The sequence below is a fragment of the Pleurodeles waltl genome, chromosome 3_2, assembly GCF_031143425.1.
Source record: "Pleurodeles waltl isolate 20211129_DDA chromosome 3_2, aPleWal1.hap1.20221129, whole genome shotgun sequence".
NCBI lineage: Eukaryota > Metazoa > Chordata > Amphibia > Caudata > Salamandridae > Pleurodeles > Pleurodeles waltl.
The window spans coordinates 34,730,723-34,745,957 of NC_090441.1; the positions used below are offsets into that span (position 1 = coordinate 34,730,723).

Consider the following 15,235-nt stretch of genomic DNA (forward strand, 5'->3'; position numbering starts at 1 on the left):
AAAAGTCACAGGTGTGGCTGTTGAGGAAAGAATGTTTATATTTGGAAGAGTTGATTTCGCCACATGCCAATTAAAGATTTAGACTCCATCTGGTCTTTACGCATCCTTACTACTTGGATCAGAAGGTACCTTTCTTATTAACAAGTCTCAATGGATCCCGAGTGGGCCACTGATTTCCATGCCTTGGGTAGTAGGGCACGAATACCGACAAGCACCATATTGACTAATGTTTTGTTGGGCATTACTTCACCTACTACTATTGTTTCTCAGAGAATCGGAGGTGCAATAGTTATACTACTACTACCTGTATATGTATTTGCTGATAATATATAAAATAACAAGTGGTTGATCAGCCCTTAGGACGTCTATTTGTGTTATTGGCATATAATGGATGGTTATTGTTAACCAACTCAATGATACTCATTTGTCAATCACGGAAGTTTGAAAAGCTAAGTCAACTCCCTGGGATTCAAAACTGTGGCCATGGTTCAAAAACAAATTCTATAACTGGATGCATTAGTCTACTGGCCCCTCGGAATCAGCTCTTATTATGTGTATTTACTTTCTTTTTTATGTTCTGATCAATATTACACCGTAGACATTGTTGCTCTGTTTATGCGTTATTTGCAGATATTTGCACCTGATGTCACAGTTACCTATATATTTGTGTGAAGTGTGTTCTACTCATCCTGGGTATCGTATGCACCATACAAAACCAAAGAAAAATTATGTGACGTTCTTGTTCTATTCTACCTCTTTGTATGGAAATCTCAGTGTTATAATTTCACCTGTTCCAGATTAGATTGCAGAACGAAAGATCCCCTTACCTGAAGTTGAAGCCCTTTGATACACGATATTGTGGGTTGTCAAGTCGAACGAACCGGTAAATTGGTTTGCAAAATTTTATGTCCCAATCCAGATCACACTGCCACTCAATAATGATGCCAAGAGTCCCACCCTGATAACAAACCATAGAAGAAAACGTCAGTGAGCATAATTTGTTAGTTTTTCTAGAACTCACATATCAAAATAACCAATACAAAATTGTAAAATTACATGGATTGCACTTTTGGTCATTTCAAGGTACTAATGATTTTTTTAAAAAATCCTAACGTTTTGTTTTATTGACCTTTGCTTCTCACCACATACCATATCGTAGCAATTTAAAGAAGAGGTGCTATTAATAAATAATGGTAGTAACTATATCAGCTTTATATGAAGGAATGATTGAGTCAGCCCATTGGGGTTCTATATCATGGCTTTCAGGTTACACCCAGATCTCGCTCTGTACTATAGTTGGGCCACACAATATATATTATGGCAAATGAGGCAATATGAGCAGTTCCAGTTTGGTGCTTTGAGAAATAGAATCGACGTCCTAAGATCCCCCACAGAGCTCTGTAGAGGGTACGCTAATCCTCTAAACTGTTTTAGTAGCTTAAATGTTATTTAACATAGTTACAACTCTTTGACTAAACTGAAACCGAGGAATTCAAGTTCACACACAGTTTGTAACTATTGCATGATTCAGATGAACTAACGTCTGTCGTAACAAATGGTTCAACAAAGATTGACTAAAATGAAATGCATCAGTCACAGCCACCCTAGAGGAAGAAAATTCATGCTAGCACCCCATGACATGTTAATGGGGACCACAACACACTGAAGGAGTTATTTAATAGCTATTTAACACATTTCACAAACTGGCTAACCCCAATACCCTAAAAAGAAACCGCTGTGCGTCTCAACACCACTGCGAAGACCTTCTGGGGTTTTTCAAATCCGAAATTTTCCAGATCTGTAATGCGATCTCCAGTGCACTACAACCATCATGCCAACATCCTTTCTCACCACCTCAATTATTGGGTGACAACCGTTTTTGCCCTGAAAGTGACACACATGCTAAACAGCCTCCTTCCAATGAGAAACCATACTTATCCTTTTAAATCATACACCAAGTCTCAAACAGCCAAAAACTCACCCAAAGGTCCTGGCAAACTACAGGCCCATGGTGAACTTCCCTTTTTTCTGCTAAACCATGGGAAAGGAGATAAAAAAATAGTTTTAAGAAGATGGGGAACTAAGATGCCACCTTTGCAACTACTAGTCCACTTTTAAACCTGCGAGGAGCAACACACTGCCACAACAAATATAAAGGCGGAGATTCTCTTCCCACTGGATGAGAGCAACAAATCAACTCTTAAACTTATCATCCAGTCCACGGCATATCACGTTGCTGATCACACAATGAGACCGAACAGACTAGAGAAATGCATGGGAATAGCAGGCTCCACATCTCTTTGGGTCCAACCCTTCCTTTCCAATCTCAGCCTTACAATCAGACAGCCCTATCATCCAAATGCTACATATAGTGTAACGTCCAACAAGGTTCATCCCTTTTCTCACTCGTGTTCTATATTTATGTGCAGAGCATTATCACATAAACTGCCTAATCTATGCATATAATACACAAATGTATTTTTGGCAAAGCAATAACACAAACAACTGTAGGAAAAAAATCTCCTCCTCTCTCAATCATGCCACCCTCTGGATGTAGAGAAGCTTCCTCTGTATAAATGGAACAAAACATTATTATTATTATTATGAGAGAAAGGCAACCTTCCTACCTACTCTTTGAATGGACTCAAAGTATAGAACACCTCCCTCTACAATCCGAAAAGCTCTAAAATCTGGAGATAATGTTATACTCTTAAATGTTATCCATCCTACAAGTCAGCCCAGCGGTCAGAGGTATCAATTGCCAGGAAACATGTTTTGAGAGTTCAGAAGATAGTTCAGGTCAGCAATGAAGGAAAATGATCAGCCATTCGTTCTGCAACCACAGAATAGGCAGGCACATAGTTATGCTTGGGTTGGGTTAGAGAAGGTGACAAACAGGTATGTGGAGGCTGGTGCCGAGAATGAAAGATATAATACAACCTAGAAAAGATCCAAATTCAAAACTTTTTCTCCATAGATAAGGTAGGCTAGGAACTTCTTTCTGAGGAACTTTAAGTAGCGGTAGTGGGAAACAGTCTTACAACGTGCTTTGTGATAAGGTTCTCACTGTTGTCAGTTCACCAAAAGGTTAACATTCCCTCACCTTTTTGTGTTTCCTCTGTACCTCTTTGTCTTTCCTCTTGTAGGATTATCCATGTTTGATATTTTCAAGTGCACGCCTAATGTTAACCAATTCACCTGTCATACTGCCATTATTTCATGCTCCAAACCCAGAGACTCTGCTGGTACTATCTGGGTTTTATCACATTACGTTTTTTCTAGAGCATGGGTTAGGCCTGAAATTCTGCTGATATCTCAGGCTAGCACGTTCTGTTTAGATAACTGTTGCATATTTTTCCTAAAGTCACTACACCCACATTGAGAGCCAACCATATTGCATATCTTACTGACTCCTATAAACAGGGTGCAGCAGCTGTGCTTTGTCTTCTCTCTCCATCCTTTATTCCCACTTCCCAATGGGGAGGTCACAGTGGTGAACTGTCTTTTGGTTGTTCACTTACCTGACCTCACAGAGTGGACATTTGTGGAAATTCGTTAAAACTAACCTTGAGTACCCTGGTTTTGTCAATCCCCAACATCAATCTCCTGCACTTCCTATACTTTAAATAACCTCTCCTGTGCAAATCAACCATCAAGTGTAACTAACACAAGCCAATGTCATGTTGCTCTTGGACCACTGTAACATTTTATTAGCTTGCCTCCCAAATCGCTCAGCTTTCAAACAAACAAGACTACTTCAAGCCCGGTCTGAGGGTTCTCCTCTGGGTACAAGTTGAAGCCAGGATGAAATTCAAGGTCCTCTGCATCGTCCATAAAGCATTCTGGAAAAAAAGCCTAAAATACTTTTTCAGTTAGAAACCTCCACTCTTCACCTGCTGACAGGATCCACTAATGTACCTTCCAGAAGGTGGAATATGGAGATTTGAAGCCAACCATTTGAGAATTAGGAAACTCTTGAAAACAGCACTCTTCAGATTCTTGTTCTAATTGAACCCTGATCTATAAGAGATAGTAATCACAGAAACTCCACTACCGCAACCCACCATCACTAATAGGATGCTTTCTCGCCCTCTATCACTTCCTTGCTGACTTAATATTGTTGAATATGTCTTCTTGGTTCTAAAGCAACTGAACGGCACTTGATAACAATACAATTGAATAAATAAGTACATCGAAGGAAGGACAGTTACAATAGGGAAACGTCCTCAACCACGTGTTGTAAACAATGCGGACGTTTCCCACGCAAGCATGACCACGCTTGCCTAAACAACGCATGGCTGTTTCTGTGCCTTAACCAAGTATGTGCTGAACTACGCATATGTGAAGTTAAGGAAAAGAAACAGCCATGCTTTGTTTGCGAGAGGACGCGGTGAGGTAAGTGGGGCTGGGGCAGGGTTGGCGGATGGATTAAGGGTCTGGGGTGGGTGTGGGAATGAGGGCGGGCTAATTTTGTTTAGGGGCGGGAGTGGGGCATTTGGGTATTTGTTTTAAGGAATTAGGGTGAGGGGTTGGGCTAAGGGTGGGAGTGATGAGGTGAGGTAAGTGGGGGTGGGGCAGAGGTGGGATGGATTGCGGGATTGGGGTGGGAGGGGGCTGGTGTGGGCTATTTTTTTGAGGGGTGGGGTGGGGGTTTGGGTATTTTTTTAAGGGCTTAGGTTAGGGAGTTGGTTTATTTTTTTTAGGGGAGGGAGTGGGGGTTTGGATATTTTTTAATTTAGGGTGGGCGGTGGGGTCGTTTATTTTTAAAGGGGTGGGGGAAGGTTTAAAGAAGGGAGGAAGGAGGGAGGAGAGAAGAGGAGGAAAGATTGGGAGAGGATGCAGTGAGGTAAGTGGGGTTGGGGCAGGGTTGGTGGGTAGCTTTTAGCGGTGGGGCAGATTTAGGGCTTAGGGTGGGTGGGGGTGTAGCTTTAGTTTTTAGGGGTGGGGGTATTTTTTTATGGCTCATTCAGGGTAATTTAGTTCTTAGGGGCTGAGGTGGGGGGGTCGGGATAGTTTATTAGTTCATTTTTTTTAGGGCTTAGGGTGGATGGGGGGCTCGGGGTAGTTTACTTATTAGGGGGCATTGTTTAGGGCTCAGGGTGGGTGGGGGATGTTGTGGTAGTTTAGTTTTTGAGGGTGGAGGTCGAGGTAGTTTATTTTTAGTGGTGGGGGAATCGGGATATGTTTTTTACTTTTTTTAGGGCTCAGGGTGCGTGGGGAGTGTTGGTGTAGTTTACTTTTATGGAGTGGGGGTCAGGATAGTTTTTTTTTGGTTAAGGGGCATGGGAGGGTTGGGTTAGTTTAGGTATTAGGGGCGCGGGTAGTTTTGGGCCTCATTGTATGATAGAACCACCCATGCCGTTTTACAAGCTGTTTCCACAAGCGCCTTTACTAGGCATGCTTTTACAATGAAAATTAATTGTAAAGGAATGCCTGAAAATAACATGGTTGTTTTTCTGACCGCTTTGTTAAGGCATGCGTGGTTCCAGCATGCGTGGTTCCATCATACAACCGTTACAACATAAACATAAAGTAGAAACAGCAATAGTGCATTCCTATTTCAGGAACAGATGGAATATGTGTGTCAGACCTGACATGCCTTAGGGTGGTCACCCCTAACTTTTTGCCTGCCTCCCTCCACTTTTTGGACTCTGTTTTTTGCTGGCTTTTAGACTCTGCACACTTTACCACTGCTAACCAGTGCTAAAGTGCATATGCTCTCTCCCTTTAAACATGGTAACTTTGGATCATACCCAATTGGACTATTTAATATACTTATAAGTCCCTAGTAATGTGCACTGTATGTGCCTAGGGCCTGTAGATTAAATGCTACTAGTGGGCCTGCAGCACTGGTTGTGCCACCCACTCAAGTAGCCTCTACCATGGCACGGCCTGTGTGTGCAGTTTCACTGCCACTTCGACTTGGCATTTAAAAGTACTTGCCAAGCCTAAAGCTCCCCTTTTTCTACTCATAAGTTACCTCTAATGTGTGCCCTATGTAACCCCTAGAGCAGGGTGCTGTGTGGGTAAAAGGCAGGACATGTACCTGTGCAGTTTACATGTCCTGGTAGTGTAAAACTCCTAAATTCGTTTTTACACTACTGTGAGGCCTGCTCCCTTCATAGGCTAACATTGGGGCTGCCCTCATACATTGTTGAAGAGGCAGCTGCTGATCTGAAGGGAGTAGGAAGGTCATATTTAGTATGGCCAGAATGGTAATACAAAATCCTGCTGACTGGTGAAGTTGGATTTAATATTACTATTTTAGAAATGCCACTTTTAGAAAGTGAGCATTTCTCTGCACTTAAATCTTTCTGTGCCTCACAATCCACGTCTGGCTAGGTTTAGTTGACAGCTCCTTGTGCATTCACTCAGACACACCCCAAACACAGGGTACTCAGCCTCACTTGCATACATCTGCATTTTGAATGGGTCTTCCTGGGCTGGGAGGGTGGAGGGCCTGCTCTGACATAAAGGACTGCCACACACCCTACTGGGACCCTGGCAGACAGGATTGAACTGAAAGGGGACCTTGTGCACTTCTAAGCCACTCTTTGAAGTCTCCTCCACTTCAAAGGCACATTTAGGTATAAAACAGGGCCTCTGCCCTACCACCTCAGACACTTGCTGGAGAAGAAACCTGAACCAGAAACTACATCCTGCCAAGAAGAACTGCCTGGCTGCTCAAAGGACTCACCTGTCTGCTTTCTACAAAGGACTGCTGCCTTGCTGTTGGCTTGCTGCCTTGCTGAACTCTTGTCTGGCTGTAAAAGTGCTCTCCAAGGGCTTGGATAGAGCTTGCCTCCTGTTCCCTAAAGTCTCAGGACCAAAAAGACTTCTCTTTTTCATTTGGACTCTTCGTGCGCCGAAAATTTCGACGCACAGCTTGCTCCGTGGCGAGAAAATCACCGCACACCGACGCGACGCCTTCGGGGCTACCGGAACTTCAACGCACGGCCTCGCAAGGACAACGCCGCCCGACTTCCAGAGGGGAAATCGACGCGATGCCTGCGGTGAGAATGAAACTTCGACGCACAGCCTCCTGGAACGACGCGCAGCTGGAAAACAAGCCAAAGAATCCACGCACAGACCCCGGACATCTGGTAATCCCACGAACCACAGAAAGAGACTGTCCACGTGCCGGAAAACGACGCACGACTTTCCTTCGTGAAAAATAACGACGCAAGTCCGTGTGTGCAGGGGAGAAATCGACGCACACACCATTTTTCCACGTATCTCTTCTTCTGCGGCCCTTTGCGGAGATTTTCCACTTTAAACCAGGTACTTTGTGCTTGAAAGAGACTTTGGGGGTTATTACAACTTTGGAGGAGGTGTTAATCCGTCCCAAAAGTGACGGATATACCACCAGCCGTATTACGAGTTCCATAGGATATAATGGACTCGTAATACGGCTGGTGGTATATCCGTCACTTTACCGTCACTTTTGGGACAGATTAACACCTCCTTGTTGGGTCGTGTAGATGGCTCGTGCCGTTGTCATGGGTTCCGTGCAATGGAACGAGCACCGGGGAGAATGTGGAATGCGTTAGGGTTGGCAGTTGTCGAGAAAGGTTGGTGCGGGAGGAACGGGTCAAGGAGCTGTTATACGCATTTACTTGGAAATAAAAGATTTACCTTACGTCCACAACTCCGACCTTTCAGTGGCGACGAGGGTACCTGAGGACAGCCCTCCCACGTTATAACCAGCTTCTTCTCCCCTTCGCAAGAATTCTTCGTTTTTCCTGTCACTGCGGATTACTTCGGCTACACATTGTCGGCGCAGGAAATTACAGAAGAAGTTCCGGGACACTCATTTGTCAAGTAAGAACCAACCGTGGAGGCAGGCTCTTATCGTCAATGGTGGTTGGCTATTCAACGCCGGACGCCATTTTGTGGTTGGCGGTTCAACGCTGTTCAACGTTGGCGGCCATTTTAAGTTGGTCGCGCATAACTGATCTGCGTGTCACGGTGACACGCACACCTTTAGCGGCCATCTTAAGTTGGTTCAACTTATATTAGAGGACAATTTAATGCGTATGGTAATACGCATACCTTTGTGACGCTACATCAATGTTAGTTTAAGCGGCCATCTTAAAGTATTTAATTTTGTTTTGGAGACAATTCAATGTGTATGATTATACGTACACTTTGCAATATACAAGCGGCAACACATTTGTTTTAACATTGTGCATGTTTCTATTCTGTTTGTAAGGGATTGTATGTGTTGTGCTGTCAGTGACAAATCTCAAATCACAGCACCTAGCCCGATTGAAGCTGTAAGAGTACCAGACAAGCCATGGAGTAAGATAGCTGTTGATATAATTGGACCTGTCAATTTATCGTATGGATCTCAAGAGTACGGTTTGGTACTCATTGATTATTATAGTAGATGGCCAGAAGTCAAGTTTGTAAAAATTCCAGATTCTAGTAGCGTGATCCAGTGGTTGGAAGGTGTTTTTGCAGGGGAGGGAATTCCAGACAAAATTTTAACTGATAATGGAAGCCAATTTACTTCTGGTCAATTTGGAGCATTTGTGAATTTTTGGGGTATTAAACATTCAAAGACTTCCTTGTATCATCCTAGGAGTAACGGACTTGTAGAGAGATTTAACAGAGTTCTCAAAGACAATATTCAATTATCTAAGGCTAGTGGTTTGCATTGTAAATCTGAACTGGCAAAGTTGTTGTGGGCTATACGCACCACTAACAATGCTGATACACTAGTGTCTCCTTTTGTTTTGTTGCGTGGTCGCATTCCATCATCCAAATTAACCAGAGGTTGGATGGGGTGTTTCGAAGCACCTTGGTATAGAGTGGACAAAGTGATGGCGAAACGGAGGGAAGCCCAACAGAAGTACATTCAACAGAGAAATGTTCAGAGTGTGCAACAATCTCAACACCGTAGATTTGTTTGGAAGGAAGGAGATTGGGTGAGGGGGAAATCTCCGAGAATAGGGGTTAAGGGCCAATCAAGGTTTAGTGGTTGGAGGAAAATTGTACAAGTTGGCGATAGTGCCGTAAAGTTGGAAGACGGCAAATGGTGGAACAAGGACAACATTTCCTTGACCAATACTAGTAAACACAGAGGCTTGTTAGGTATGTCGGGTGGAAAAGATGAACTGAACTCTTGCAAGGGTTCTATCAGCCAATGTCCTGCTAGAATAATCAATCCACCCAGCCAACGTCCTGCTAGGGTAATCATCCCACCTAGAAGATTTAATGACTATGTTTTGGAGTAAATTTATAGATGTAAATGTGGGCGAAGTGCATTATATGAATTTTTTGTCACGTATATAGTTGTAGATAATTCTGTACTGCAATATAATTCTTGCAATCTTGCAATTCATGTGTATGTTATATTTCGCATTCCAATTATCGTTTTGTTAATTTTGTTGTAAAGGGAAAAGATGTGTTGGGTCGTGTAGATGGCTCGTGCCGTTGTCATGGGTTCCGTGCAATGGAACGAGCACCGGGGAGAATGTGGAATGCGGGAGGGTTGGCAGTTGTCGAGAAAGATTGGTGCGGGAGGAACGGGTCAAGGAGCTGTTATACGCATTTACTTAGAAATAAAAGATTTACCTTACGTCCACGACTCCGACCTTTCACTTCTCCAAAGTTGTAATAACCCCCTTTGTTTGCTTTTTAAAGACTTAAGCCACTTTATATCACTTTTCAGTGATATCTCTACAACTTCACATTGCACCTTTATTCGTTTTGACCTTCAATTATCCAGATAAATATTATATATTTTTCTAAACACTGTGTGGTGTATTTTTGTGGTGCTATATTGTGTTATTGTATGATTTATTGCACAAATACTTTACACATTGCCTTCTAAGTTAAGCCTGACTGCTCATGCCAAGCTACCAGAGGGTGGGCACAGGATAATTTTGGATTGTGTGTGACTTACCCTGACTAGAGTGAGGGTTCTTGTTTGGACAGAGGGTAACCTGACTGCCAACCAAAAACCTCATTTCTAACAATGTGTTTTTAATTGTAGTCCATAGGACAGGAGAGATGAGTCAGCCCTGAGATCAGCAGGGAATGAGTTCCAGAAAGCGGTAGCAGTTGCTGTGAAAAATTTAGTTCCTGCTTTTAAATTGTTACTGACCTCCTGAAATTGTAAGAGCATTTGATAGTAGGTAATACGCAATACAGCCAATTTTAAATGTGAATCTTTAAATATGAATCTTGCTTCGAAAGCTTGAAGATAGGAGTGATTTAGTTCATTTTTGATAAATGACATGAATTGCCAGACTCTCGAGTTTTATAGCGCACATTGCCATGGCATCACCCTCAACCTATAAAGACAAAGGGGGTCATTCTGACCCTGGCGGTCCAAGACCGCCAGGGCCACGGATGACTGAAGCACCGCCAACAGGCTGGCGGTGCTTCATTGCCCATTCCGACCGCGGCTGTAAAGCCACGGTCGGAAAACCGGGTCTGGCGGTTTCCCGCCGGATTTCCCCCGGCTGGGCGAATCCTCCATGGCGGCGCTGTTTCCCGCCAGCCTGTTTCTGGTGGTTTTTACCGCCAGGAACAGGCTGGCGGGAACGGGTGTCCTGGGGCCCCTGGGGGCCCCTGCACTGCCCATGCCACTGGCATGGGCAGTGCAGGGGCCCCCTAACAGGGCCCCAGTATGCTTTTCACTGTCTGCCTAGCAGACAGTGAAAAGCGCGACGGGTGCAAATGCACCCGTCGCACACCTGCAACACCGCCGGCTCCATTCGGAGCTGGCTTCTGTGTTGCAGGCCCCTTTCCCGCCCGCCCAGCGCGAAAGTTAGAATGGCCCCAGTGGTCTTTTGACCGCGGGGCGGCCGAATGGCGGTTTCCTCCAGGCGGGCGGCGACCGCCGCCCGGCGGGGTCAGAATGACCCCCAAAATGTGTGACTTATTGCCCCCATTAAGAGACTGTTAGGCAGCCAGGGTGTGCCTCGCTGTCACCAATGTCAATGTACAACTCTCTCACCTCAGCATGCTACTTCTGTATCTGCCAAAATGACTATTCCTCTCTCAGTTCCCGTCAGAGTAGAATCCTATGTTGCCTTGCACCCATCCACATTTTAGGCTAAACTATTTAGTCTAGTGGTAAACGTGTGCCTGGTACCTGGACAGGCTTATATCAAATACCCTTTCTAAACCACATTAAAGACACGGTGTGAGGGTTCGGGGAACAGTCTAGGTTTCGAAAGAATATGTAAATACTTTGTTATTCTGTTGACGTTTAATTCATATGGGTGTTAAAGTATTTTATTTGTTAGAGGAAGGTTTAATTATTGTGAGACATTTGTGCATAAAATAAATTATTCAAAATTATAAAATTGAAACACCAAAAAAGTATGAAAGTTTTGAAAGGCTAATTGCTATGAACTATTTTTACAAATAGGTGTGTCTACTTTTATTGGTGATCAATGTGAATTTTGTTTTCAGGGGTTCAGCTTGAGGTAGGATTAAGGCATCAAGAGTGGAGTGGTGGTGATTCTGCTGATGGATGATGCTGGTGAAGAGGCTTTCCTCTAAGGGAAGAGTCAGAATAGCTGGGTGTGTAGCCAGTTTCATAAATGAGCTTGGCAGATTGTTCATGTGTCACTTCCAAAAATCCACCTTAAGGCATGGTCACCTTGTGAGGGTGAAACATTTCTTTTCCCTTATATTATATATTACTATGTACTTAACACAGTTAACAATAACCATGTGCTTGGTTGAATTTACTTATAACATTGCAGCCATAGACCTGGCTCATAAGCTGGACTTAGCACTGGTTGAAATATTTTGCATTTCAGAATGGGCGCAGAGGTGCCTCAGACTGCCTCAAAGCAGCATGTGAAGAGCTCTTGCTGTAGTTAGCAGTGACACACTTCAAGATAAAAATAGACATTAAACCATGTGTCAGTCTGGGATTTGTCTTTAGGAAAACAGCACTTGTTGTTTCTATGTTTGCCATACTGTGCATGGGGGTCCCTGGCAAAAACAAAAACAGCAAGAATGGCATCCGAGGGGTCCTCACTGGTGGTTGAGGTAGAGGAAGTACTCCTGACAACAGAGATAGTGATGCTTTGCTGTTGGGAAAACAGTTCTTTCTTTTCGGGTTGCACATTGGTAAGGAGACTCAGGATACAGGCATGTACAGGTGCCGGTTCTTTTTCAAGAACACCATATAAATACAAAGGGACAGAATGCTCACACTGACATCACACATTCCCCATGACTCCCAACATCCCACCCCTCTCTAGGACAGAAGATGGGATGCCACAACAGTGCTTTCTCAAGGAAGCCATGCTGTGATCCCCGCTTATGTAGGACTAGTACACCACTGCAAGCTTCATTCCTGGTCACAGTCTTAGGCCCTCATTTCCACTGACTCTCGAATGCCCAAATACCTACTGGCTCTTTTGTGTGCACCAGCTCTGTGGAACAAATGGGAACATTAATTATGTGGATCTTCTACTCTCAGCTTAGTAATTTCAGAGAAATGTCTAGATTTCAAAACAAATCTACATATAAAGTGATAATCTTAACATTTGCTTTGCTGACATTAGGTTAACATTTGATCCCTTGAGCACTCCTCTTCAGTCATTCAAAGAAACATCGTAAATCATTGTACGGCCATAGGTGTTCCTTTATTTTTCACCCAGTCTAGCCAACACGTGTTTCATGACAATTGACTTAATCGGGCTCTTCAATAAACCAATATAGAGTATAGTCACTGAACACGCCAAACCATATCAAATCAATATCAAAATGCAACGATGTAGTTAAGAAACAACTAGTTATATGCACTTAAGTATACTGAGGCACATCTCAAGATGTGCCGGTGTCTCGCAAACCCAAACTTACATTTTCAAATTGTTTAGCTGTGAGTCTATTATTGGCAGGGGTGTGTAGGAGGCGTACACTGAGCACACACAATTGAATCAGGGTAGTCTATACAAAGATGGTAGTTTTAGGACCCTGTCGAACACAGAAGAATATTTGCCCTGCTCCTTTCTTGACACTTTGGAAACAGCTATTTTTAAAACCCTGGGTAAATTCATAGCGAAGTCATCCACAAAGCAACTGATCCCTCTGCTACATCGTCATATCCTAGATGAGGGACCTGGCACAGCATGCCTGGCCAGAGTTGGTTGGATACGAAAATGGGGGAGCCACTGTCTGATGAGATTTGGAGGTTCTGTTACACGCAGACCAGCCTACTTTCTCCAAGTAGCAGGTTTTATTCCATCCACTTTAAATTCTTCCATGGAGTGTAATATACCCCCATTAACACTCTGGAACTCTGGATGTTTGGCCTCAGCTTAACCTCAAACTGTGCTAGATGCTATATGCGCCTAGCTTGGTCACGCAGCCCTACTCAGGATTATTGGAAGGAGATCATTTCTGCCTTGACTGATCGGCTGCATATTCCTTATGGACCCTAAGATTGCTGTATTGGGCTGAGTCACGGGACTCCCTATTGCACATAAAAACATGTGTCTCTCTCCCTGTTGCTACCGAAAATACTGCTTGTGTGCCACAGGGGCACAGCTCCTAAATTTAAAGCATGGCTGGAGTTGCTTATATTACAATACCCAATTTGAACTACATGCAGAACTTCTCCCCACTGCATCTAGGCCTAGAGATGATGGGACACCACTGAAGTAATTGTTATCCAATGCACAGGCATGAACTTAATGTCTGGTTGGCTTTAACGTAGAATGTGCTGTCTCTCTGCACAGCTGTTTTGCTCAGGGACCCTTACATTATTTTCCACAACATCTGGTAAAGACATTCTTCACTTTGTGATCCTTGAACAACTTGGTGGATGCATGTGACTGCCTTCTGGCATATTAACCCTTGCACAAATGACTTTCGGATGAATCCTAGATCGCAAACCTTTATTTTTGGATTGGGGCAAGTTTGGTTTGATTTTTGATGCACTCTGTATGTGCTTCCTATTATTTATTGCTTTCTTTTTTACCCCGTTAATAAAATCAATATTATTTTTTTTAAATAAGTGTTAAGTGTCGATTTGAAATATGGACCTGCAGTGAATTCTAGCATTTCCAGAGTCTCTACAGAGATCCTGAGAGTTCATCCACCTCAAAAGAGAAAGCAGGAGAAAATGGAGAAAGGACAGAGAAACACAAAAGTGCTTGCAGCATCAGGATGGTGAATGGTCAAACTCAGATGGGTTGGTGCTGGCTTCCAGATTGATAAGCTATCTTCCATATGAGGTGAACGATGGTGTGTTCTGAGTCAGAATGGTACCTATCACAGCATTGGAACCAGGTAGCTGTAGAGGATGATTTTGCGATAGCAGATGAAAACACCTTATCCTGCTCCCTGATGGAGGGAGCTGTGTTAAAACCAAACGTCGACCCGAATACCAAAGGTGATACCTGGAATACCAAAGAGCAGGTAATGTTCCCAGGCACAATCATGCTTACAGTATTGATAAGTGGGGTCCGCCGTTGCTAGCCCGGAGGTCACCCAGACACTAGGAAGTCCAGCACCTGAGGAGATTAGCTGTCTAGTTGTTCTCACACGCCACAGTCTTCTCTTCCACTATCGCCAACCTCGGCCCTTTCTGAAATTCCTTCGGAGAATCATGATGGAGTGCCTCTACTTGCATAAGATATAATTGTGCCTGGCACCATGCACTCCCTTCTTTGCTTTATTTCGTGATAGAATACTGACAGCGAATGTTGCTTTCTCTGGATCTGTTTATGAAACTGAGTAGCAAGAGTTCATGTACACATGTAGGTGATTCCAGTACGCCTCGAAATGTCATACCCAATTTTGCAACAATCTACAGAGGATTGTTCAGTCCAACATACGCTTTGCCTCATATTCCGATGTCCCATCTATTACTGTTGCCACTGAAGGCGTTCTGACTCTGAAAAAGCAAATTTTACCATAGAAACATGCACAACTGGATGTATTTGCTATCTTGATGGTAATTCAAGCCTGCTTACTGCTGTTTACTGTGTTCCCCACCATGTCTACTGTCTCAAATGTGCCTATAAACTTAATGGTGAATTTAGGATGAGACCATGGAATAAAGAGGTACTTGGTGGAAAATCATACTCTTTGCCCTGTGTTGTAAGAGGTGCGCTGAGCCTGTCCTTTATAATCAGCTTTGAATTTCAGAAGGTGCTGTTGTGAATTTTTCTGACATCAGGTAGTAAACAGAAGACAGAGGAAACCTTAAAGAATGTCAACATGGAAAGAATCATTCTTGGAATAAAACCGAGAT

The 15,235-nt window shown here is 43.6% G+C and overlaps 1 protein-coding gene across 2 annotated transcripts in view; it reads right to left on the minus strand.

The window, feature by feature from the left end:
• LOC138286427 (P2X purinoceptor 1-like) overlaps positions 1-15,235 on the minus strand; it is a 495,243-nt gene that overhangs the window by 102,995 nt on the left and 377,013 nt on the right. For both annotated transcript variants that reach the window (XM_069226684.1, XM_069226685.1), the window contains exon 8: positions 828-958. In XM_069226684.1, the coding sequence (XP_069082785.1) occupies positions 828-958 (131 nt within the window). The remainder of the gene's footprint in view (positions 1-827; positions 959-15,235) is intronic.